At 46.2% G+C, this 24526-nt stretch overlaps 1 protein-coding gene across 1 annotated transcript; it reads right to left on the minus strand.

Moving 5' to 3' along the window:
• Positions 1 to 1909: 1909 nt before the first annotated feature.
• On the minus strand, positions 1910 to 19741 carry robo4 (roundabout, axon guidance receptor, homolog 4 (Drosophila)). Its single transcript, XM_070918051.1, has 19 exons — positions 19546 to 19741; positions 13568 to 13894; positions 11818 to 11975; positions 11332 to 11452; positions 11017 to 11155; positions 10443 to 10570; positions 8719 to 8834; positions 8397 to 8628; positions 8188 to 8309; positions 7916 to 8087; positions 7599 to 7796; positions 7400 to 7442; positions 7178 to 7290; positions 6691 to 7008; positions 6410 to 6520; positions 6155 to 6302; positions 5025 to 5285; positions 4492 to 4844; positions 1910 to 2091 (listed from the first exon to the last, which is right to left on the minus strand). The coding sequence occupies exons 1-19, from the start codon at positions 19739 to 19741 to the stop codon at positions 1910 to 1912; spliced, it is 3438 nt and encodes a 1145-aa protein (XP_070774152.1).
• Between the last annotated feature and the right edge of the window lie 4785 nt (positions 19742 to 24526).

The following is a 24526-nucleotide window of genomic DNA, read 5'->3' on the forward strand; positions in this document are numbered from 1 at the left end:
ATAATCCCTTTGGCAGTCCAGCGCACGCACACACACACACAAACACACACACATGCGTGCACACACACACACACACACACAATCCAGTACTTGCTGCATTGCATATAAATTGTAAATGTGACAGGATAGTTTAACACAGATTAAGGCTCGATTCTTTATGTTGTCTCTTAATTATTCATGTGTTTGGCAGGGCTTTGACTTTACTCCTAATCGCAGGTCTGCTTGACTGTCTGACAATAACTGCAAATCTTCCAAGATGAAATAAACAAAAAAAGAAAACGCATTCGTTCACATTTTTCGCACAGACCCTGTTCCTCACATCCCTGCGTGTTTTTCGACCCCCCCCCCCCCCCCCCCCCCAACTGTGGTAATTATGGACTGGTTCTGGTTTTCAAATACTCCACGCACAAATTCTCAGCATTCCCAGACTCATTTGACCCGAGCAACCCGGATATACAAGACGCGGGATTACTTTGGAAAAGAGCGCGTCGTGTTGCGGGCTGCCTGACAAAACGCTCATCCTGAACACAAAGATGTTGAGGAAATCATATTAGGTTCAGTGTAAAGAATATCCGCTGGGCCTCTTAACACAGCTTTTTCCTCCTTAACACTCACGTGCAACTCACTCCACGGAGTCTCCTGTGGAAAACTGAAGCACTGACATTGGAATTTCTACGAGAAACTGCGAATTCGTCCTGTTACGTGGATATTTCAAAATAAAATGAATGTGTTTTCAACGTCACGTCATTTCAGCTTCCGTCGAACATTTGCTGCGTACAAGAAGTTATTTTTTTATTTATTTACCAGCTCAGCTAGGAGACATTCCAAAATGTCAAGTCCTTACAAAATGTGAAACTTGATTTCCATCAACACAAACATTTTATTCAAAACTATAAAACACGTCCGTAATGTGAACAAAATAAAATGCAAAATTCTTACAAAATGTAAAACTTTGATTCTACAACCATTAGTGAAATTGTATATATATATATAAAAAAATCATCATGCACGCAAAGACTAAGCTATGCATACAGCACTTTTACTTTTAAAATACTTTTCATCGGGTGCTTCCTAAAATTCACTTCAGTTAAATGTGTTAAAAATAACTTTTTTTCTACTTTTGCTCAACTACAGAATGTTTTGTCTTGTATAACATTAAAAAGTGGACGGGTGTATAAAGACAAAAGAAAAACAAACAACAAAAAACAGAAAAAACAATGTTAAAATATAAAAGAATTCCCAGAAATGTCACCAAAGAAAGAAAGAGAAAAGAAAGAAATCCCCAAAAACCAACAGGAAGACAGAGAATTGACTTGGAATGAGTTTGAAAGTCTTTAAATAACATTTTGTTGAAGATCCTGCATATATACATGTGATCAGAAAAAGCCGTCTGTACAAAATCTCTATTCGGTCGGACGTCAGACTGAGAAAATGAGCAACGGACGGGAGGAAAACTGGATTCCTTCTGCCTGATTTCGCTTTTTTTCTGCCCTTTTCAAAACACACAGAGTGAGAAACATCCCAAGGAAAAGTATCTTATTATCATTATCATACTCTCTAATGAGAGGAAAGGATGCAGAGCGGGGTGAGGGGGGTCATTTGAAGGATGTAAAATAGTAGCCAGACTGGCCTGAGGTGGCTGGGAAAACTATTATAGAGCGACAACAGCACCTACTAGCAGAGGTGTCTCAAACATCAGGGAGTTGGCTCCGATTACTATTAAAAATCCAGCTATTTGTCTATTTGTTCGCTGGGAACATCGCTTCACGTCAAAAACCTGAATTATTTAGACCTCGAGATTGTAGGAAGGAAATCAATAGCCGCTGCGGTGTTGTGTTTATCCCCTCTTCTTGTCTTGCAGTGCTGGCATAGCCGTGAGGCGTTTCTGAAGTTCTCAAAATTCACTTACTTAAGTGTCAAAGGGTCTGCTGTTCCCGCCGGGATAGCGCGCCCTGTACTGAGCCTCCATTTCCTCCACCCAGGCCGTGCTCCACTCCCACGCGGGAACGGGCTCCAGCTCCCCGAACGAGTCGCCTTCTGCGCGAAATGGCGGATACAGGGCGCTGAGGGGGGACGCTGGCGGAGAGAAGTCTAAAACAAAGAGGAGGGCGACATGTTGACATGCATTTCCATATCGAGTGGAGGGGCTGCATTGAAACAGAAACCTTTTTTTTTTTGCCTTTGGAGAAGGTAACAGAATAAAACATTTCCAGACCTCGGAGGAGCACCTTTCACGCTGATTCTCTGGAGGAAAAGCACATTTAGAAGCCTCTTTGAAGCAGGTGCCTGTCACTGCAAATAAAACCCAAACAAACGTTGCCAATTCACATCAGCCACGTTCTGGATTCTTAAGGCACTGGTGCATTTCAAAGGCCTCAGAACGTGTAGCTAGTGCAGGAAATGATCATCACTGAATCGGAGCAGTCTTTACTGCTGACGAGGAAGCTCGCATTCAATAAGAATATGAAGAGACAGTATTTTGTACATATCCTGAAAGAAAAAAAACAACATCATTTCTATCTTCAAGGTCCACTCATGTCGAGGCCCCCCCGCTTAACATGTACATCACATGGATGAATGACGTAATTCCTGATTTGATTCCATATGACTCTCCAAGCCTTAAATATGAGAAAGACTACAAGCTCTGGGTCAGCAAGTTGCCATTAGTGTGGTTTCATCTGGCGTTATTAAACTTTAACTTCAGCCTGCTCAGCTGCAGAGAAAACACTGCTGTGTGTGTGTGTGTGTGAAGAATAGCCGAGGCAGAGAAGGTGAGAGTTTGGCAAATGGAATAAAGCTGAACGGTGCCTGCAGAGGGAGAGCAGGGTGACTGATGAGGTGGACACCGGAGGGAAGGGTGACTCATCTGGGAGGTGCAATTTGCTGAAAGGCCCTAAGTAATTGCCTGGTGCCGCCTTGGACATGAGACTTCATGTCTTTGTCTCTTACACCAACGCCGATGGAAAGACCTACTCACATACATGTGTATGTGCACACACACACACAAAAATTTAGAATCTTAATCATCAAAATCATGATGATGAACGTGAGTTTCACAGTTTCCCTTTATGCCATTAGTCTGCCTGCAGGGCTGCATGTTACTGGTTGGGATCATTCATGGGGGGAGGGCGCCATCTAGTGGAGGAAATGCATAACGGGCCAGGATCTTCATTCTCAAACACGCCATTGAGCCATTCTTTTGCTGTCGTTTCAGTTGGTGTTGCCCGTTTTTCAACACTTCCGAATAACCACTGCAAGACAAACCTAAGGGGTCACAAGATGATTAGCAGAAGATAGCGCTTTTAACGTTGTTGTTGTTGTTGTTTTTTCTTCTGATTTACTGGATCATTTTACCTCGAAAAAAAATAGTGTCACCAAATAAGAATGAAACACTATTTGGATCGGTCATAATTGGTGGGCACATGCAACCAGGGACGAGGGGTCACAAGTAGACATAGTCTTTCAAATGTATTGTAACTGTGAGTTGTTTTTGAACCCGCATCTTCAGTGGGAACCAATGAAGTCAGACAGTACTGAAGAGACGGACAAACACGCTGTTGTCGACTTTTCATTGAATGCGCTGACGACAACTCCAGTTATGCTTTAAAAAAAATAAAAAAAAGAGAAGAAGAAGAATGAATTGCTGTTGAAAGTCAAATCAAACAGATCCAGATTTCCTCCACCTTGGTTCATAGCTGCTCTTACACCTCTCGCCTCCTCTTTATCTGTGCAAACAGCAGCCTGCCTTCTTTCTGAGTGTATGTTTGTGGGACTGGGGTTTTTGTTTAACATTTACACATTTGTACTTTATTTACCCTTTAATACTGCCATTATAATATTCTGGTTCTCCGTGTTTTATCTTTACTGTTGCCACTTCTTTGTGATTTCTGGCAAAATATACAAATAATATTATAAAAACTTTATATTTAATATTGTAAAAGACTTTATTATTTCAAAAAAGATGCAAGGATTTTGAGGTCATTGTATGTGGGTCTTAAAGTCAAAGTTATGTTTCTCCTATGACTGAATGAAGTCAACCAATGTGCTGCTTTACTCACTCAAACTCCCCTTTCACCAAAATACTTCAGATTATGGCCGAATGCACCTGCTCCTGTTAGTAGCTCACATGATTAGCTGTTCACTCGCTAGCTACATGCCTCAGAGTTTGGAACGTAGTGAGTGTGCAGATGGACAATGGAGAAGTGGGATTATGTCACAGCAGTACTTTGAGTGTGTATTTGGACTGTCAGGATGTACCAAAGCTTTTCCACAGATAAACAAAGACCAGACTGAGATCCTCATAGGACTTTTTCATTATAGAAGGCCAAATCTGAATTCTCTTTTTTTTTTTTTCTCCCCTACATTTTAATGCCATCCCCAAGACGTGAAAAGTGATCACATCCCTGGTTTCACTGCTTTCCAGATTGAGCAGAACCTGCTGAAGAACCGCAATGAGCATCAGTCAGCGGACGAGGTTCCGTCTCTGCTTACCTGACAAAGAGGCTCCGCTCACGCTATCTGCCGCCGCAGCCAGCAAGCGGGCGAAGTTGGCGCTGTCGTTGGTGTAGCAGCTGTCCACCGAGCTGATGAGGCTGGTGCGCGCGCTGGCCATGTTGCCGTCCATGACGGAGCTCCAGGTGTTCCACAGCGAGCTGTCCCATTCGCTGTAGCAGGAGGAAGGCGTGCTCTGGAGGCGGGCGTGCCGCAAGCCAATCGGCGGGGCCTCTGGCTCGTAGGCGGCGGGGTCATCCTCCGGCTGAGTGGAGCAGACTGGCCCGCAGATGTAGCCCAGGGCGGGGGAGAAGGGGTGGGACAGGGAGGGACGCTGCTCGGGCAGGGCACTGCTGACAGAGAGGGGAGGCATGGTCGGATAACGACATAGGCTGTAAACTGAACGGGCGGGGAAAGAACAAATGGTTGACCAACGTGTCTTCCAAAACACTACAGATATGTGCTGTGGTCTTAGCCAGACAGCCAGGACCGGTGGAGTAAAAGCCAGCAGCATTGAACACCAGTTTCTTTACCTGCATCTCTCAGGTTTAGGGCTGAGCTCCAGATACTGAGTGGCTTCCTCTGCAGTCAGTGTGCCGCCCTGTTCGGCATCCATTGACATGGAATATGATGCGGTAGAAAGGTGGCTGAAGGAGGGGAAGCTGTGGTTGTTGTGGTTGTTGTTGGTGGTGGTGGTGGTGGTGGTGGGTCCTGGGTTCCCACGGTGGCTTGACACATCACTCACTGACTGGAGGGAGCCCGTGTCCACGGTTAGCTTCGTGGAACGGCTGGAGCTGAGGAAGAGAAGCAAGAGATGAATTACGACAACCAATGTGTCCGCCGCCATGCTAACACGTAGGCATGGTAGGCACGCTTTCTTGCCTGGACGCAATTGTCTGTTGAAAGCTAGTTAGCTATGAAGCTAGTTGGCTTAGCTTAGCATAAAGACTGGAAACGGGGAGGAACGGCTAGCCTGGCTTGGCCCAAAAGTAACAAAATTGGACCACCAGCACATTTCCTCGCACAAACAACACAACAGTCCGGCACATAGTCCTGCTTCAAGCTAATCTAAGCTAACCACCTCCTGACTCTATACGCATACTTAAAGTACAGACATTAGAGTGATATCTCTCTGCTAGCCTAATTTACTGCGACATGTTCTTCTTCCTGTGTTTCTAACTCAGATATGTACAGAATGTCTGCAAGCAAGATCCCCATTTTGTTAAGCGTGGCCATTTCTTGGGCCTCTCAACGGGAACGAAAACATACTCAAGAGAAGGAAGTTTAGGTCATCTCTGACCAATGAGAAGACAGCGACATGAGAGGGTGTACTGCAGGAAAGCCTCGTTTTTGAAACGCGGCGTTCACCTTGGTTTTAACTGCTGTTGTTTCACTTATTTTCATCTCAAAAGGAAACAGGTGGCTCTAAACAGGAAACACTGCGTAGAGTGCGAGTGTGTGTGAACATACAGTGTGTGTGTGCTACTGTATATATGGAAGTCTTGTAAGGCATGTAACACTGGCAAGCATATTACAGGCCCTTAGGGAACAGGAGACATCTAAAAGTACAACTGGGTCACCTCCGCAGAAGTGAGTAAACCCCTGACCACCCGGTCTGAGCTGTGTGTGTGTGTGTGTGTGTGTGTGTGTGCGTGTCTCTTACCCTTCATCTGAGGTGACGCTGTGTGTGTCCATGGTATCCTCCATGGGTATCGGTGGTGGGGGGGGCAACATGTCCACTAGGTGTAATGATGCAGAGTAATGCAGCAGGCGAGGACAGCCAGCAACTTTACCACAGTGTGGGGGTCCATCTGGACAAAAACAGTAAAATAATATGTACTTCCTATTTACCAGTAACCTATTATTACTGCTGTTATTTCAAACGCGTGTTATAGTACAAGTTCTAGCTTTGTCCTACCGTGCCGGCCTGATGGTATGTGACTGAGTCTCTGTTTGTAGGCGCTGGATGGACAGGCACAGGCCTGGCTCCTGGTTGGCACTATGGGGACGCTGTTCACTGCATGCAACTCTGTAGGGGTGGAGGGGTGGAGGACATTTGTAAAACATTCTAACCCAAGCTGTGTTACCGTCTGCGTTCATATCATTTTAATGTACCAGAGGTTGAGGACAAACAAAGGAGGAGGACTGTGAAAACCAGGAAAATGAACTGTAGCAGAGGTATTATCCACCAGCATTCACCTTGCTTGCTATGGGTCTTTTCCCTCAGCACACCCATCTTGGGCTGGGGGCGTATGGCCTGTTTCCACGGCAGCGCCTCCTGGCTGCCGAGGGGCGAGGTCTTCGCGGCGGGCTGAGTGAATATCTGGATGGTCTCGGTTCCTTGCTGATGGAGCAGCCCGTGAGGCATTTTAGGGCAACGCCCGGGACTGTTGAAGGTCTTGAGGCCGTTGCCCATCAGGTCCACGTAAAAAGTGCCGTAGACGCCGCAGCTGTCGGTCACAATGGGGACAGCCGAGTCCAGGCCGCTGGGGTCCTTCTTGGATGAGACTGGGAGGCCTAATGAAACGCAGAGGAATATGTTCGGACGCTGAGCTTCACTGTCCTTATCTAAAAGAAGTAAGTTTATACCAAGTTGATCACAAGGCCAAGTGTTAGACCGCCAATTCAGACAGAAATGGGTCATTTTACCAGCCTTCCTCTGTGCCAATTTGAGGTCAGTACTCACTGGTGCCCCTCATCCCGGGATGTCTCTGACCTTGGGCCCATAAGTCCTGATACTTCTGGTTGAAGGCAGGTCTCCAGCCTCCAGAGATCCAAGGGGAGTCTGGAGCTGCCATCCTGTAGAGGAGGCAACAGCTTGGATTTATTCTTATGACTGTGTCGTTACATTTTGTTCACACCACATTTGTAATCACCAAGCTCTTCTGATTCTTGTTGTCCACTTTACCTGTGTTTTATGATGAGGTCTTCATTGGCTAGTCTGTGCAAACCTACGAAAAACACATCAACACAATTATTCAAAAATATATAGAACAGTTTTGTCTTTTTTTTTGTCATTTTGACGAGTGATCCCAAACACAAAGGTCCTGCAGGTGTAACTGAAACTCAAGTTTTACCCTTTTGATCGACACTGTGTGTACACGCACCTTTAGCCCTGCCATGTCCTGGTATCAGGTGGCCCGTCCTCCTGTGGCGTCTGAAGAGGTAGACAGCTGCAACCATCAAACCGCACCACAGGAGGGCGCCAACGCTGCCGATCAACACTGGGTCCTGAAGCAGGGCCAGGACCTGAGACAGATCCCGTCTTTGGCTGCCTGACCCAGGGGGGCCGCCTATTTGTGGGTCTGAGAAGCAAAATAGAAAGCACAGGACGTGAAGTCGTGACAACTTCTCTTCTCGAATGTGTTTAGATTAAACTCTGAAAACGCAGGCTGCGTTTTACAAAAGTGCCCCTTTTGCTCACTGATGACAAATCCGTGAGGGTCACTCAGCAGTCCTACTCCAGCTCCATTGACAGCTGCTACGGTGATCCAATATTGTTTCCCTGGGTTGAGAGCAGAGATATCGAGGTTGTGCTGGCCACTATCCACTGTCCAGTTTTGGTACTGCTGCTCCACAGACTCCACACACCACACCTGGAAAAACAGTTTGCGTCCTTAAAATATCTCGGGGCATTGACGCTTCTATTGCCAAAAAGTACTGCAGCTCTCTGTATTCACGGTCTCCAGCGATTACCTGATAACCCTGTATGATACCATTGTGGGTTTCATGTGGAGGAGGCTCCCAGCTCAGATGGATGGTGTTATTCTGCTCGTGGCTCACTCTTATGGACACTGCCAGCGGAGAGGCACCTGGCACTGTATAAAGAGGGCCGAGTTGACTTTTATCCTCTGAACATGGCAAAAGAAAGGACATAAATGATCTCGAATCAGATCCTTTCTCACCTGTCTCAGGGACCCTGAGGTGCCGGGTGTTGCTCTCCCTCCCGTACAAGTTGCCGCCGTAGGGACGGACTTTGAACTCGTACTTGTAGCCTCTCTTTAAGGGCCCCACCAGAGTCTGGAAGCTTGGCAGCGACGCCTTCTTTGCCGCCCAGTCTGAGCTGGCGGGCAGTAGAGAGCGATAGAGGACCTCGAAGCCATCGAGGTAATGAGGCTGGGCTGGGAGGGACTGGAGCTAGTCGCACAGAGAAAGACACACCATGGATCACACGCCTGAAACACGTCTTGGCTTTCTCCGAAACTCTCGGTACTAGCCTGCCCGTACCTTCCATTGCACTAGGGACCTATTGGACCCAGGGGCCATGATGGTGACATTTTCCAGAGCAACTCGCAGGGCCGACAGCTCTTTGTGGAGATCTTTCTGTTTAGTGCTGGCAGCCTCTGGAATGACAAGAGTATCATTCATTTATTTATTTACATTTATTTGAAAGGATAATAGATATTTCTCACAAACAGATAATAAAGCTAATTGTAACCTTTTGCCCTAAGCCTGTTTGTGAACAGTACGAAAAAATGTGCAACAGTGCAATAAAATGAGGGATGATGTCATTGTGGGGTATGGTTGAGGTTAGCGTCTGGCTAAAATGTTCATGATGGGTCCTCCGGCAGTGACTTCTACGTGTACATAGGGACCTCTACTCTAGGAAAGCATGCGAAAACTCAATTCGTTTATAAGGCTCCCTCTTGCCAAAAGCTATTCATCTGATTACTGGTATAAATAGCTCCTACCTCAAAACCTCAAGCTGCTGCTCTTCGACACTGAATGAAGCAGTTGAGGTGATTTGCCTGTTTGGAGGTACCCATTAGACTAGCCAGTATTACTCTGCATCCTCATGAATGACTCCTTTTTTTGCTCTTAATCCCCAATTAATCATTTCACATTAATCATTAAACATTTCCATGTTCATTTGCGGCTGCTTCCTTGGAATTCGCTGCCGTCTGCCAAATGACCTGCCTTCAGAGTCTAATCGGAGCGCTCAAATGGGCTTCTGCGAGGGGACCTCTACCGGCTCCATTTGGTGCAAAATCCTAAAAATGCATTTTGACACACGATTGGCAGTGTGCCGGCGTGGCTTAGGCCTTATCACGGAGGCTCCAAACCTTCGAGGCGACGGTAATGGGCTTCTGAGCGTTTGCCACCAGAATGCAAGGAAACAAGATGATTCTGCAGAAATAGCTGAATAATAATAATGTAACTATATAGGCTATTCCTGCTGTAATCACAGTCTGGGCTGCATTTCTCTCCTCATCGCTCCCTGTCGGGCCCCAAGCAAGCTGACCATGAACCACGACGTCCCTCCCCGGGGCCGCTCTCAGAGAGCTCCTAACTCAGCCCGGAACCTTTCTAGCAAGGAGTCCGAGCTGATTGGAGCTCTCTCAAGGGCTAAGATGCTTTGTAAATAACTTTTATCTTTACCAGGATGAGTCTTAAATGTAAGGGGGGATTCTCAGAAGGCATAAAATGTCCGAAAGATAACACGTTTTTAAAAAGTACTTTAGGTCAAAGTAAGCAGTCCATCATCGCCACCTTTCAGCCTTCGTCAGTACATGGAAACTGTGTGAGGATGCTGCCTGAGTGTTGCTGAGAGGTCTGCCTGTATCTAGTTTTCATTCAGTAAGGGACAAAAAGGAACCACAGGTCGAAGATGAGCGTTATTTCTGGTCAGTTTCTAAAAGCTGCACTGAGGCAAATTCCTATCGGCTATGTTGGCAATGGCAATGGAGTATCTTAAACATTTCTGTTCAGTTTTGTTTCCGTCACATTGGTGTTGGGAGGATAAGCAGAGGGATCACGCCTGAACACAACACTTGCGCGATTGACATTACGAACAGGCAGGTGAACCCGCAAGCAGACGAATGAATGAGAGCCCCCCGTCTAACTTGACATTCCAGTGTATGGACAGGTGGGCTGTGGAGCAAAGTAAGCTCAGCGCTGAGTCGCAACTGAACAACAGCACGTGACGCGAATTCATTCAGGCGCCATCTTACCTTCAACTCGTAGCTGTGCGCTGGCAGTGGCCACACCCGCATCGTTGACGGCAGTGCAGGTGTACTTCCCGGCGTCCTGGGCTGTCACATAATGGATCTGCAGAGTCTGGTCTGGGTTTACCAGATACCTACACGCGCACGCATAGAGCAGTTAGTTCTCACATTTACTGTCCCTCTGATCTATTTCACAACAACTGAAATTTTGATTTTGCAGTTCAAATCGGTTTCATTTACGACCAAAGGCGTCTGGAAAGAAATCACCTTAAATGTGCGCATGGGAATGTAAAAACCGGATTGACTGTCAAGGCCGTTTTGAACGTCTGAGCAATTAAGTTAAGACAGCGTCTAGCTTCAGGTTAAACTGGTGCAGACTATCTGTCAAAGCAGGAAAGTGTGAAGTCAAACCTTTACTTCTCATTTGAATGTCTTACAGGAGACGGAAAAGAAGTAGGAAACATGCATTTCCCGTTTTCTGCACGTTGCAGTTATCCGAACGCAAATACAGATTTCGTAACACTGATCGTTCTCTTTATGAATGCAGTCCGTGTTCCTGTGTCTTGCCATGATGAAGTACCTGCCGTTGGGCAGTGGCCCCTGCTCTCTGCTCCAGACCACAGCAGGTGGGGGGTCACCTTTAGCTTGGCAGTAAAACTGGGCAGACTCCCCCGTTTGCACAGACACGTTTTCTGGCTTCAGCACCAACACAGGCTTGGCTGCAGCGGGAGAGAAGAGGAAGTCAGTGTGGCACTGTGACTGTGCGCTACCTGCTGGGTGTGATGTTGCCAGCAGTAGAGGGGGAGCGTTTCCTCAAACTGCATTCAGAGCACGGGGCTAAAATAAACTGATACTGTCAAAGCACGAATAAATAATCAAGGGAGCGTCGTCTCACCCAGCACGGAGAGGCGGGCCGCCCTGCTCTCTCTCACCCCCACGGTGTTGCTGGCCACACACACATAAGCACCCGAGTGGCTCTTCTCTGCGGGAGCGATGATGAGCTTCCCACTCAGCTCCTACAGCACAAGCACAGCGCAGACAGGATGCACAGTTCAGTGAGTTTAGTGAGGAGCACACAGCTCTGTGGTGGATTTTAAAGAATCACGGCCAGATGTCATATTAGTCACCCCCCCACCACCACCCCCCCACCCCCGCCTGCCTTCTGCTGCTGATTTTTTATGTCTTTATCAGATTTAGAAGCCACTAAACTAGGGACACTTTGTCCAAACACTACACCAAGAGGAATGTGCAAAAACCCAATTCACCTAGCTTTAGTTTAGAGCTCATCCGTCTCTTTATGGTGACATAAACGTCTACGTTATTTCAACATTCCGAGAAGTATCGGTATGAAACTGCCATCCCGGTCGTGGTGAGGGCTTACAGTGTAGTGATGATCAGTGTAGTTGATGGGCAAGCCATCCTTCTTCCAGACGACGTTAGGCTCCGGGTGTCCCGCTGGGGGGCCACAGTTTAAGACGGCCACCTCCCCTTCGGCCACCTCCACGTCACTGGGCTGCACGCTGAACTCCTCCTGCAGCGCTGCAACAACAGGGTCCACAATTTAGTCCACGCAAACTTCACACGTGAGAACTGCATGTTAAATGAAGGGTCCTGTCCAGTCAGCTGCCGTGAAGACTGTGCTCTTATTTAGAGGTCGGGGGGGGGCCATCAGCTGGGCACAAATTTGAGTAAACACGTGGGTAGAACAAAATCGAATACAAATGTCACATATAACACATATTCAGCTACAGACCCCGTTTTGTCTTCAATTTGGGGGAAACATGCAGGTTTTAACCCTAATGTTCTACAATACAATGGATGTTCGCATGCTCTGTATCAGTGATTGTTGTTGACAAGACGTTTTGCGCAGCACTGCCCCTGCCAAATCCCAAATAAGTCTATTTGGATTTCGGTTTTTGGTGTTTTGTAACTGGAGTCTAACTGACCCCAAACATTAGTAACTGTGTGTAGGAAAACATGCTGTACACTTCTTTGTCTGCGCGTGTATTTCAAGTGTGTTTTGAAAAAGGAAGCAGCAATCACTGTAAATCTTGTCTAATGTTTCCATTAGACTGATATGATGGAAAGAGACGTGATATGTTTCTGTTCCACAGTCACTGTGGGGACTTTTGTCCACTGCAGCTTTCGGGCGTGCTGTAAACACTCCAGGGCGGGCAGCTGCTGCATATCGACAGCCTCACTGGGATCCAGATAAGTAAACAGTGAGGGTCCGAGGTCAATTAGCACCACTGTTTGACCCCCTCCCTGTCCAGCAAACATTGACATTGGACCCCTGTTACCCCTCCTGTCTCTGTCACCACATACATCTTCATCAGCTCTCTGTGTGTGTGTGTGTGTGTGTGTGTGTGTGTGTGTGTAGTTGTGCAGCAAGAAACTGTGTCACCACTGATGAGTGCGCATATAGACACAACAAAACTATGCTGGGGCGGCCTGACTATGAGGAGCACTCGTACGCTGTCCGTGGTGCTGAACACCATGGCAACAGTAAACAACGTGTCACAGCGGCCGTATATTCGTTTTTTACTCTCTAGTTTGGCAATGCTTAAACAAAACCGAGCCCAGATACGTTCATGTTTTTGTATAAAGTATAAACAAGATACATGTTTAATCTTTTCAGCCCCTCACTGTAAAGACTTCATAAGACTTTCATCAAATATGTATGAACGGATTTGCACTTTCCCCAGGTGCTGTGCTTTACAGAGAAGGATTGAAAAGATTAAAGATGCAACTTTCAAGGTGGGCAACTTTTGAACGGATATCCAAAAGGTATATGGGACTCAAAAAAAAAAAAAGGACAAAAGCATAACACATATGGCCAAAGCCCCATCGCCAATCTCCAGAATCACACTGTCTTACCGCCTGCATCACAGAACTCCAAATGTGGTTTTCTCTCCGGTCTTATTTGACCATATAGGCTGGGCACTGATATGTGCATGACACAATAACATACTCATAATGAACGTTATGTTTCTATGAACCCTAATATCGTGTGCAACCGTTTATGAAACTGATGGGAGATGACTCTCCTGAATGCTCGTGTCAGCTGTTCATTTCAAAATTGCTGTATATCCATTCAATGGCAAAAGCCACATAGGGTCCCCCAGCCTTACCGGCGATATACAGCGATGCATTGCGGCTGGTGGCCTCGCCTGCGCTGTTCCTGGCCACACAGGCGTAGACGCCCTCGTGCGACTGGCCTCGCTTGCCCCCTCCCACGCTCAGGAAGAAGAGGCTCCCCTCTGACAAAACTATGGGCTGCAGCTGTCCGTCCCCCTTAGCCGCCCCCAGAGGCTGGCCGTTCCGCAGCCACTCGATGGTCAGCTTCGGGCCGCCGTCGGCCCGGCAGGAGAGCGTGGCGGGATTCCCGACTTTCACCACCACGTCGGAGGGGTGGTGGACGATGCGGGGAGGCGTATCCTCTGCTTGAACTCTGGAACCTGAGGAGGATACAGACATTTGTAGAGGCTGTGAAGCACATTTAGGAGCAGAGGAGTGACATGTTGTAGTTTAAAAGCAACTGCAATACAGCAATCTTGTGTTAAAGAAAAAAAACTATTATTATATTATGCACACAAAAATATTGTGAGCCCATAAGTTTAGTGGGGACGCTCAGTGTAGAACTGCATATGTTAGGGATTGCTGTGGTGGCCCTGAATGCAACTTATAGCAACTTATATAAGACTTTTAAGATGACAATGACAAAGAAACTGTATTTAATGCGGATCGGTCATGTGTGTCTTATACCTGGTAGTATTGACACCGACACCAATCCAGTGAATGTACTGTAGGCCCTGCAGTATATGATATGATGTGTGAGCTCATTCTTCGGTGAATAAGAGCCTACAATGCGAGTACTGATTTATATCTGTACTGCACTCCGCATCACCACCTCTGAGTTCATTTAACTGGCAGCAGGTTTAAGCCTCGCTACCAACAAACAATGTCTATTTGCAGCCAGCGGCAGTGGAATGCCATTATTTGAACTTCCCATGGAGTTGGATGACCACACTAGAGGAAACGGAAAGACTATGATCAACTTCCTGACGGGAGAGGAAGCTAGAGGGTCTCGGGAGCATCGACCCTAACAAAAGCAGACTGGAACCCCCCCCCCCCCCGTCAACAACATATCCGCAACAGAACAAAAGACACCCTTCATGATGAATGCCACCATTTACTTTTTTTTTTTTTTGTTTATAAAAAAACGCAAACTACTGTACAAGTTGCATGCTGCCGGTGTAATTCAGAACCAGACGCAGCCAAATCCTTACAAAATAAAACAGGGTGCCAAAATGTTAGAAAAAAAAGATTGCAAAAAACATGATAAGTCTGGAGATGGCCATGAGCTGTAAACATGGCTGTAAACAGAATCATCTGATTCTGGCTATATTAATCCTAATATAGCCAAAACACTTTTGGCCGCCTTAAATGGGCAGGAACAATGAACTAAAGGGTTGAATACAATTCAACTTCTTCAGCTGTTAATTCATTCTCTATAGCCGGAAATACCTTCAAATTACAGCTGACAATAGCCTGTTGAACCCCGTTGCCACTGATTAAGGAGTAAAAAGAGGATGCAGCCAAAACTGCAGTGCATCATGGTCAAAATATTCATAGGGCTTAGTGCATTCCTTCAAGCCATTGTCTCAGGAGGGAGGCTGTGATGAGGATGCTTCAATGTGTCTCAAAGAATTTATACGCAAAAGGTATTGAAAAATGTGGGAAAGCGAGGCGGGCTCCAACCACACCCCGCCCGCCCCCATGTTGGCACGCACCACACCTACTGAAGTGTCCTCAAGCAAGACACCGGGACCTTGTGAGCTCTTCCTGTGGGTAGAGCTGAAACCATCGGCCGTTTGGTCGTTCAATCAATTAGACAGTCAACAGAAAAGACAAATTCAATAATTCATACTTCATATTTACTGGGTTTTAGGTTTTTTTTTTCCCAAGTGAATATCTTTGAATATATTTGGGGTTTTGGACAGTCTGACAACACAAGTAATAGGAACGTCTCAATTTGGGCTCTGGGAAATCGTGATGGGCATTTTTCACTGTTTTCTGACAGACGATGAATTAATTCACCGAGAAAAAGAATCAGCCGATGAATCGATAATAAATATGAATTGTTAGTGGCAGCCCTTGTTGTGGGAGGAAAGAAAAATTCATTTTAACTGGAGGTTGTGGAGAGATTGTGTTCAGGTACATGCAAGCAACACGTCAGTCAACGTACACAAATCACAAATGAAACTTTAAAAATCTGATTTAGCTTTTACTGCTGTTTGCAACCACCAGCGCACTTCACTGCCACTGGTTTAGTTCTTCTTAGATAATGCAATGCAATGCAATAATTCAAAAAAGGCTTTCAGGCTTAACACCAACGCAGATGATGATGATGCGGTGATGAAGGCAGGGAGCAGTGGTAATAATATGTATAATATTATAGAAGTACTGAGCTTTAAAGCCCAATTGTACCTTAATATAAAGGTAAACAAAGCCTACAACCACCACCATTTGAAGACAAGTGAATGCCACACGCGTTTAGGCGCGGCAGTGGAAGACCGTTATGCCGCAATCTAGCAGAGTTTGTTTAAAAGGTATTTTGGGAACGTTTCATTGTTAGAAGTCAACAAATGAAATGATTCCGAAAATTTAAACGGCGACTTACCCGACAGCAGAACTCCAAACGCTGATAATAGTATGCTCACGACAGCACTCGCGGTCATGTTTGACAGCGAGGTTAACGGTCACAGGAGATACCTTTCGAACTTTTCCAGGCTAACTGCGTCGCTGACTGAACGTTTTTTGGTAATTTCACTGAATGTCGAGCTTCCACCGAGCACTTCCTGCTTTTCTTTTGGTTTTTGAACTACGACTACATCGAGGGTTTACGTGAAAAATACCTGCGTCCTGTAATGAATATCGACGCGCGGCTTCATTTCGCGTTTCTGTGGCCGGCCGCACAACGTCAAGGCGGCGCAGTGACGCGCGGCTTCCTGTCAAGAGGGGCTTTCAAAATAAAAAAAATAAAAAAAAACACCTTGACAAACTGTAACGCACCCGACGCATGGTTTACACTATAATGTACGTATATTTGCTTTAAACCTTCCATTCGATGTGGTTTTGTCACACTGCACCCCTCACAGTTTGTTTTGGTGTCTTTTTCTTTTTCTTTTTTCAAAGATGTCTTCAGCTTCCGGCACTGTTCTGGCTTTCTGCAGCGCACTTGACAGACGCTGTAGCAAAAGGCATGATGCTCTCAACAAGTAGTGAAACCCTTAAAAACACCTGGGAGAATGACACATGTATTTATTTATTTTATTTCATCTATCTATCTATTAAAAGAAATGTCTTTTTATTGTTAAATCCCATATTGCTTGTTTGCTTTAGAAGATGTGCCGGGGGATGAAACACATGGATATTTGCTTATTATTCAATATGGAGCTAAATTTAGTCCAATCGTGTACAATTTCAACTAAAACCTGGAAAATCCAAACTTTCCTGGAATACTTTTATACGTTTATTTCCGGAAATGACAGCATTCCATTACAAAGATTTTGCAGTGTTCACCGAGGCTTTTTTCACACATACTGCTGAAGTGTTACTGGTGAGGTGACTGCAGGGAAAGTGAGAGGATGGAGAGAGAGAGAGAGAGAGAGAAAACCAATGAATATGCTGTAATTGGAGTTTACTTTAATTGGAGAGGATGGATTAAAATAGCACTTGCGTCAGGCTTTGTTGAACTTAATAACTTTTTAAATTATTGTAGATATTTTATACCCTCTACGTTTGAATATGCCATTTATAAAAGTCCTAAAAACTAAACACAAGACAATAAAAACGATTGACGTTATTGTTTTACGTTTCCTGGTGACCATTGGAAACTCCTCCACTTCTTTAACAGATGGACCATCAAACCCTGAAATCCCACAGAAGAGTCTGTGTGTTTTTCACGGTTAACAAATTAGATACATGTGGCTGTAGTGGACGTATTTTTATTTTTATTTTTTATTAAACTGTCTGAACATGAGCCACTGTCCCCCATCTTGGCTAGTTTGTTTTTCACCGTTTGCGGCAGCAGCTCTGTCAACACTGCTAGGAGGCAGGAAGCTCAGAGTCTCCCATGCTTCTAAACAATAGAAGGAAACCGTGTATCTCTCATTCATGCAACGAGTCCACAAAGTCTTTCAACTGTAAGTAAGCTTGTTTGCTAAGTTTGTTTTGGGGGTTGGTCACAACACAGAAATCTGGAATCCCTCAATTAGAAATTGTAGATAAAAAAAAAAAAAAATACTGGCTTTGTGTCCCAATACTACAGACTGATTCAAAGCAGGCTTTAAGTACGTAGGGTGTATACTCAAAAAAAAGTCAGTATTGTGCTGTTGATGGACTCTATTGGCCCATAATGCAATGCACAAAGCAAATGGAGGTGCCACTTAAAGGTGGAAGAAATTAAAATTGATGCGTTTAATTAGCGGCTCTCTGAAGTTGCAGTTCCACTGACACAAAAACATGTTGAGTTCACGTATACCGACTGCAAAAAACACCACAAATAAGGTGATACACAGCCCAGGTAAACACAGTTCTACTATGATGCGATGGCATCACGTATGAAAAGTAATGAAATTTAGGTCAAAAGTAACTGTGGGAAGTATAAAAAAAAAAAAGTTACTTCCGAGTTCCATCACAGCATAGGAAGGGCGACCCAGAAATAAGTGAACTACCACTAGTTCATTCCTTCCAATGGCTCACATAAATAAAAGTATTGTTTAGCGGGCTGCTCATTGTGAGGCTCAGAAAGGCCCCGGGGCTAAGTGATGGATGTTTATATTGATCCAACAACTTGGGCTTGATGGCCCCGGCATCGGCCAGCTTTCAGTCGGCAACAAAAGGTTTAGAGAGGATGAAGGATGAGTCCCGGGCTAAACACAACCCATGGGAATGGTGCCGGGCTGAGATGTGCCGAGGGAAGGAACCTCTTTCATGCCGCAGACTAAAGGTCGGGGGAAGTGTTGGAACGGGGCGCGGAGGGCGGGACGGAGCGAGAAAAAAGAAAGAATGTGTCAGCCATAGTGAGGAATGTGATAAAAAGTGACTTCAGAGCAAATTCCGAGTGTATTTCAAGTGGGTTTTGTAAAGGAAACAACAATCACTGTCTACGCGAATGGCCGCCTTAAGCTAGTTGAAACAAAAATGCATTCTGCATTGTTGCACATTGTTGACTCAACTGAAGTGAAATAATCACCGAGCGGGGAGGGGAGGGGGGGGCGGTTGTTTATCTTTATGCGCGCACCACGTTTTTCTTTCACACGTTATAATTGTATTCCGTCACAATTTCCAGTTTCCCCAATTCTATTCCATTTGTTGAATAATCCATCTCTGAAGAATAAAATATGATATGCAACACTTCAACGGTCTCACACAGTTGCATTTTACACACAGTTAGAGCCTGATTACGCTCCTCATAGTAGTTCTAAGCAGATGGTTTCCCCATGGCACCAAAAGAACAGTTATTTCTCCCCTCAAAGACTGTTTCACCCTAATGTAGGAACTTTATAAACAGCTCAAAAAAAAACAGAATCGACATCGTTTTTATCCCCTCCATACTTCAAAACGTTTGTTTAGCTGGGAGTTGATCTCCCTGAGGTCAGATATTTTCCGATAAACATACTTCGTGGTCGGTACTGTATTTTGTCCAATGTCCAATGTTGTCCTTTGGTCAGTTTGAGGGAAAGGGGAGAGTTGCTACTTCGATACTTTTCTATATATTGGGTTTTAATAAAGAAGAATACATATTTTAAACAGAAAAACAACTTATAAATAAATGCAATTATTTTATATATACAGCGGTGGGGTCTGTGGGACACCAAACAGAGAGCAAGTACGTCGATTTATTTTTAGTTATTTATATTTCAAAGTACTTTCCTACATTCCATACATACAAATGACTACTTGGCAGCTGATCTTAACTAGTGAGATGCATTAGAAGCCTACCTATTATCACACTGTTACCTGCCTTTACCGCAGGCTGCAGCACTTCAGTGTACTTCAAAGCTGTGTGGGTCAAGGGGAGGGTGGGGGGGGGGGGGCTCACCTTTCCTGCGGTGTGGCCTGCTCCTGTGAGCGTGCTGGTGTCCGGCCCCGTGGCGAACGTGCTCCTTGACCCGGCTCTTTGACCTCTTGTCCAGTCCTGGCTCCGTTGGACAGACGTCTTGGCACTTGCACCTCTGCGAGTACTCTGCCCAGGTGCAGAACCAGGACACCCAGAGGAGCCACGCGCCGACCCGCATCTTCAGTCAACGCTTCCCGGATGCAAGACCCGGACCCCTAGTGCAACTCCACAGTTCCACCCATACCCTCGGCAGACTCTGAACCCCCTTACTGTGGCGCTCCGCAAACATTCAACATGTGACCTGTCCTACGCGCCGCTGGTTAATTGGAGAGAGTTCAACAGACTGTTTTCTTCATATTCCTTAAACATGGCGGTGTGCTCCTCTTCCCTCCCTGTGTAATTTGGCTGCTCTTGGTCTCCCCATCTCCCTCCTCTTTGGGTCCTTCTTTTTTTTTTCCCCCGAAGGAGGGAGAAGTTGGGGGGTGTGGGGTGTGGGGGGTAGGGGGGGGGGGGGCAATGATCAAAAAACAAGTTTCAGACCTCATGCTGAGCGAGTAGTGAGGGGAAGGGGACCAAGGGGTACTGTCTTGTCCAACAACATCTGTGCCATTCAATCTGCATGGGATAAGGGGGGGGGGCAGAAAACAAGGCTCTGTCTTGGGGAGGCGAGAGGAGGTTGAAATAAGGGGGAGGTAACACAGAGAGGCCTGTTTTCCCAAGTCAGATCAGTTCCATTAATCAAATGTCTACCGTGCGACTGATCAAATGCAGAACAGACCAGTTTGTGATTAGGAAGAATAATTCTGACTGTATCTAAAAAGAAAGTTAGCCTGTGGTATTTTCAATTTGGGAGAGAAAAGAGAAGAACATTTCTCTCGGCTGCACAAAGTACAATTTTCATTACGAGTTCAGATGTAAATTACTGGACCGGAAGAAAGTTGTTTCTTCTGACGAACAACTGCTTCAAAAAAAAAAAAAGAAAGAAAGACAAAATGGGTACAAAGGCTCCTCTTTCTTTCACTGCATTGCTTTAATGTGACAACTCAAGTCCCCCCCCCCCCTCCACTCACTACCCAACCTCCCACCAGTCAACCGGCCAGGCAAATTTGTAGCTGCCTGTCTGCACAGTATGAGTCGCATACATCATCTTGGCCTGCCCGTAAGGAGCAAACAAAACCTTGTCACAATGTTCTGCTTTAATTCCGAACACAGTCACTCTTGTGTGGTTCGAGTGGACTCCCAGAGTGTGCGGGGAGGACACTTTTGATTCGGTTGTGTAAAAAAAAAAAACCTGTAAAACATTACCTGCCCTGATTTGCACAGTTAGCTTTTTGTACTTGAACAGTTCCAAATAACTAACTGCTTGACAGGTTATGAATAAAGGCTGCAGCATCCATTAAAATGACGTGTAGCCTAATAAAAAAAAATGCATTGCTTAAAGAAGAGGTGGCACTGTTTTTATTTATTTTTCCCATAAAAAGAAAATGCCTCTAAAAGGCGCTGATGCTTATTCATTGTTCATTGCAGTCAGTCTGCGACAGGCCTTTTACGCAGCAGGCACCTTCCCTCCTAATGGCAGGAAAAAGCACAGGTATGACAGGCCCTTTTTGCACGGCACACATTTGGAGTTGTCGCAGCGCGAGAGGCACCGGCGTTGCTGACAACATTAGCAATGCCTCTGTTGTAAGTCAAGCGGCCCAGTAAGCCGTAACAGTGTTTGATAGCGAACCAGGACCACGAAACTGAGACAGCTAAATGGAATTCAGCCATCCCTTGTTTGATTTTACTATTCACAACTGTGCTTTTGCTGCTGCGACATCATGACTAGCCGCAGCGAGGGAAAGCACATGTGAGCACTAGTCTATTTGATAACAGATGATGTCCATAATCAATATTTATGCTTCAACAACGTGGTCACTTGTAGTGGCGAACCTACAGAGAATTATCACCTCAATCTGCAGCTCCGCTCCGCTTTACACAGCTTCAAAGTGAGTTTCAGCTCGTTGTCTGGCCTTAACTGCTGTTTCGGTTCGCACCCGCACCATGGCATCATTTTTTTGGCCAAAGGGGGCAGCTATTTTCAGAGAAAAAGCTGTAAAAACTCACTCAATATTGGACTTCCATTCATCAGGTGGCCCGAAACGCAACTCCAGATTTTTCGAGGAAGCGAAGTGGAGCAGAATCCACAGAATCCTTGCTGTGAAGCTAATATGAGTCGGACGCATCAGGGGAGTGCCCTCCAAAGTCACAGGGCTCTGAGAGAATCCCTCCACTGCAGCTCGACAAGGAAACAGGGAAAAAGGGGTCTCTCATTGTTCAGCGTGAACACGGGGAACGATTACAGCCAGCAAAATCTATTTTTAACATTAAGTAATTGCATATTTTTTTATATCACCTCACTTTTGTTAGTGTTGCTCTCCTTGCCAGTACCTCGGGGGGCAGGTTGACCCGAAAGTTAAAATATGAAAGCGCAGGCCAACTCCGACTGAGCGTGCCCGGTGGACCACTGTGACCACCCATGTTCAACTATTGTGAAACGTTTTCTTTGATTCGTGCGATCAGTCTTTCTAAGCCTGGCAAATATTCAATCATGTCTTCAGCGCTGTCAAACGGAGCCCCCCCCCCCATAGCGCTGAGCTTCGGCCCGCGATGGGGCGTCATGTCCGAGCAGCAGAGGGCTATTGGTGAGGGACCTGACCTCTAATCTGGGCCTTCATCCTCCCGTCCCCCCTCGGAGAGCCAGAGCTTTAGGGAATTCCTTCCCGAGAGGGAAGTAATAGGCCAAGGCAACACCAGGATGTCACTTTGACGATTTTGCCCCCCTAGTTTGTGTTGCAATCATAGCACCCCTTGGCTACATACAAAAGTGCATAATAGAGCACGACCAGGCAGCGCTGAGAAAAAACACTCCTCTTGGCCCCAGAGCTGCATAGTTTGTTGCTGGGGCGACAAGGCCCCGGGTTCGGTTTCAGACTCCATCACCAGCTCTTTCACAGCTTCGTGAAAAGACCAGCCAGTGAACTCTGATGTCTCCTGCTTTGCCAAACATCCACTTGTTGGCTAATAAACCCTTATTTAATCCAAGCCATATATAAGGATTTACACCGAACTCGTTCATTTTTGGTTTTACCCCATGGAGCCCTCATCAAGTTTTATTTACCAAGCGTTTTCAAAGGATGGCAAACATTGCCGTCTGCTTGATTTAACATGAACTGAGTCACATTCTTCTGGGACAAGTGCACCAACTTTGCCCGAAATCCTTAATGGATTTCCAGCGTTGCGAGAGCTGGGTGGGGCGGTGACGCTACCCATATCACAAACAGGGGGCGAGGTGGCTTAGGATGTGAACGGCAAGCCAGAAGTTCCGCTTGAGTGCATCTGAATGCCGGATCTACCAGGGAGGAGCACACCCCGTCCCCTCCGCGGTTTCAAAAACCCAAGCAGCCCGAGCTTTCTGCTCACACCTCTTTGCCCTCGCGTTGCTCCCCCTTTTCTCTACGTCGCCCGCCCCCATCTCTTTATATGTCCAGCTGGCTGCGCCACAAAGACTCTGTCTCCCAGTTCCAAATGATCCTCAAACCCCCACATGCTTTGTTCTGCTCATTTTCCCACTCCCCAGAGACGGAGTTTGGTCGCTAAAAATGAAAATGAGGAAAGGATGGAGGGAGAGAGAGAGAGAGAGAGAAAGATTAAAAAGGTGAGGTAGAGTGAGAGAGTGTGTGAGAACGAGAGAGTGAGCCAAGGAGTACCGTCAGATCTTCCAGACCCACACTTCAGAGACCTTCGAAAAGACTTCGCAAAGACCTTGAGTCTGCGCACTTCAAGGCAGCGAGGAATCGGTGTAAACATCTTCTGCACAGTGACCTTGAAATACAAACTGCATGTGAACATTTTCAAAAAGGCCGTTTTGTCGATAAGTCAATTTGATCGAGCCAAAGAGAGGATATCTTCGCCAGCTGAACCTCTCCTGCAGTTTCAGTGCACTTTAACCGGCTCGTTCCTCAGTGTCACTTTCTAGCGGGGGCTAAGATCATGTTTTGGGGTAATCATGCGGTCAATTACAGGCAACAAGTCCCTCCAGGTTGAAGGGTTTTAGATCCCCTATCCCACCCTGCTGAACGCCCCCCCCCCCCCCCCCCCCATTCCCCCCATTCCCCCCAGTTCCCCAGCTTGTGTGAAATCATGCTGCGGATTGTTGTGCAGAAAAAGGACCACAGTATGGAGATGTGGGCCGGAACTAATAGGATTGGTTTTGATTCATTAGATTCTTTTTCATCATCCTGGTTGGAATTCCACTCCACGTCTCCTCTGGCTTCACACTTTTAAAATGGAGGTGGGAGGCGGGGGGGCAGGGGGGGGGGGGGGCGGCAAGTGTTTATAATTGAGCCTCTAGATGGCAAAAGCTCATTACTCTCTATGGAATCATCTGCTTATTTATACCCCATGGAATCAGCATCATAACCAATGATGAAGTGAATGCTGATGGATGTGATTCAATGGTTGGGAGAATGCGTATCCGCAATCGTGGAATAGCAACGCACAATAGCAGAACACAATATTACATGGATAGCTTCGCAATAACCTCTCACAGAGAAATCTATGACTGGAGATGTTTTGATGAAGCGTGTTTCGATCATGCGGGGCTTTGGAAGTAGGTAGATGTTTCCTTGAGTCCATCCATCCATTTTCTTCCCGCTCATCCAGGGGCCGGGTCGCGGAGGCAGCAGGCTAAACAAGGTAGTCCAGACGTCCCTCTCCCCAGCAACGTTCCCAGGCCAAATGAGATATGTAATCCCTCCAGGGTGTTCTGGGTCTACCCCGGGGTCTCCTACCAGTCGGACGTGCCTGAAAGACCTCCAAAGGAAAAGGCGCCCGCGAGTAATCAGGATCAGATGACTGAACCACCTCAACTGGCTCCTTACCCTTTCTCTAAGGCTGAGCCCAGCCACCCTGTGGAGTACAC

This window comes from Enoplosus armatus, chromosome 13 (assembly GCF_043641665.1).
Source record: "Enoplosus armatus isolate fEnoArm2 chromosome 13, fEnoArm2.hap1, whole genome shotgun sequence".
Lineage (NCBI taxonomy): Eukaryota > Metazoa > Chordata > Actinopteri > Centrarchiformes > Enoplosidae > Enoplosus > Enoplosus armatus.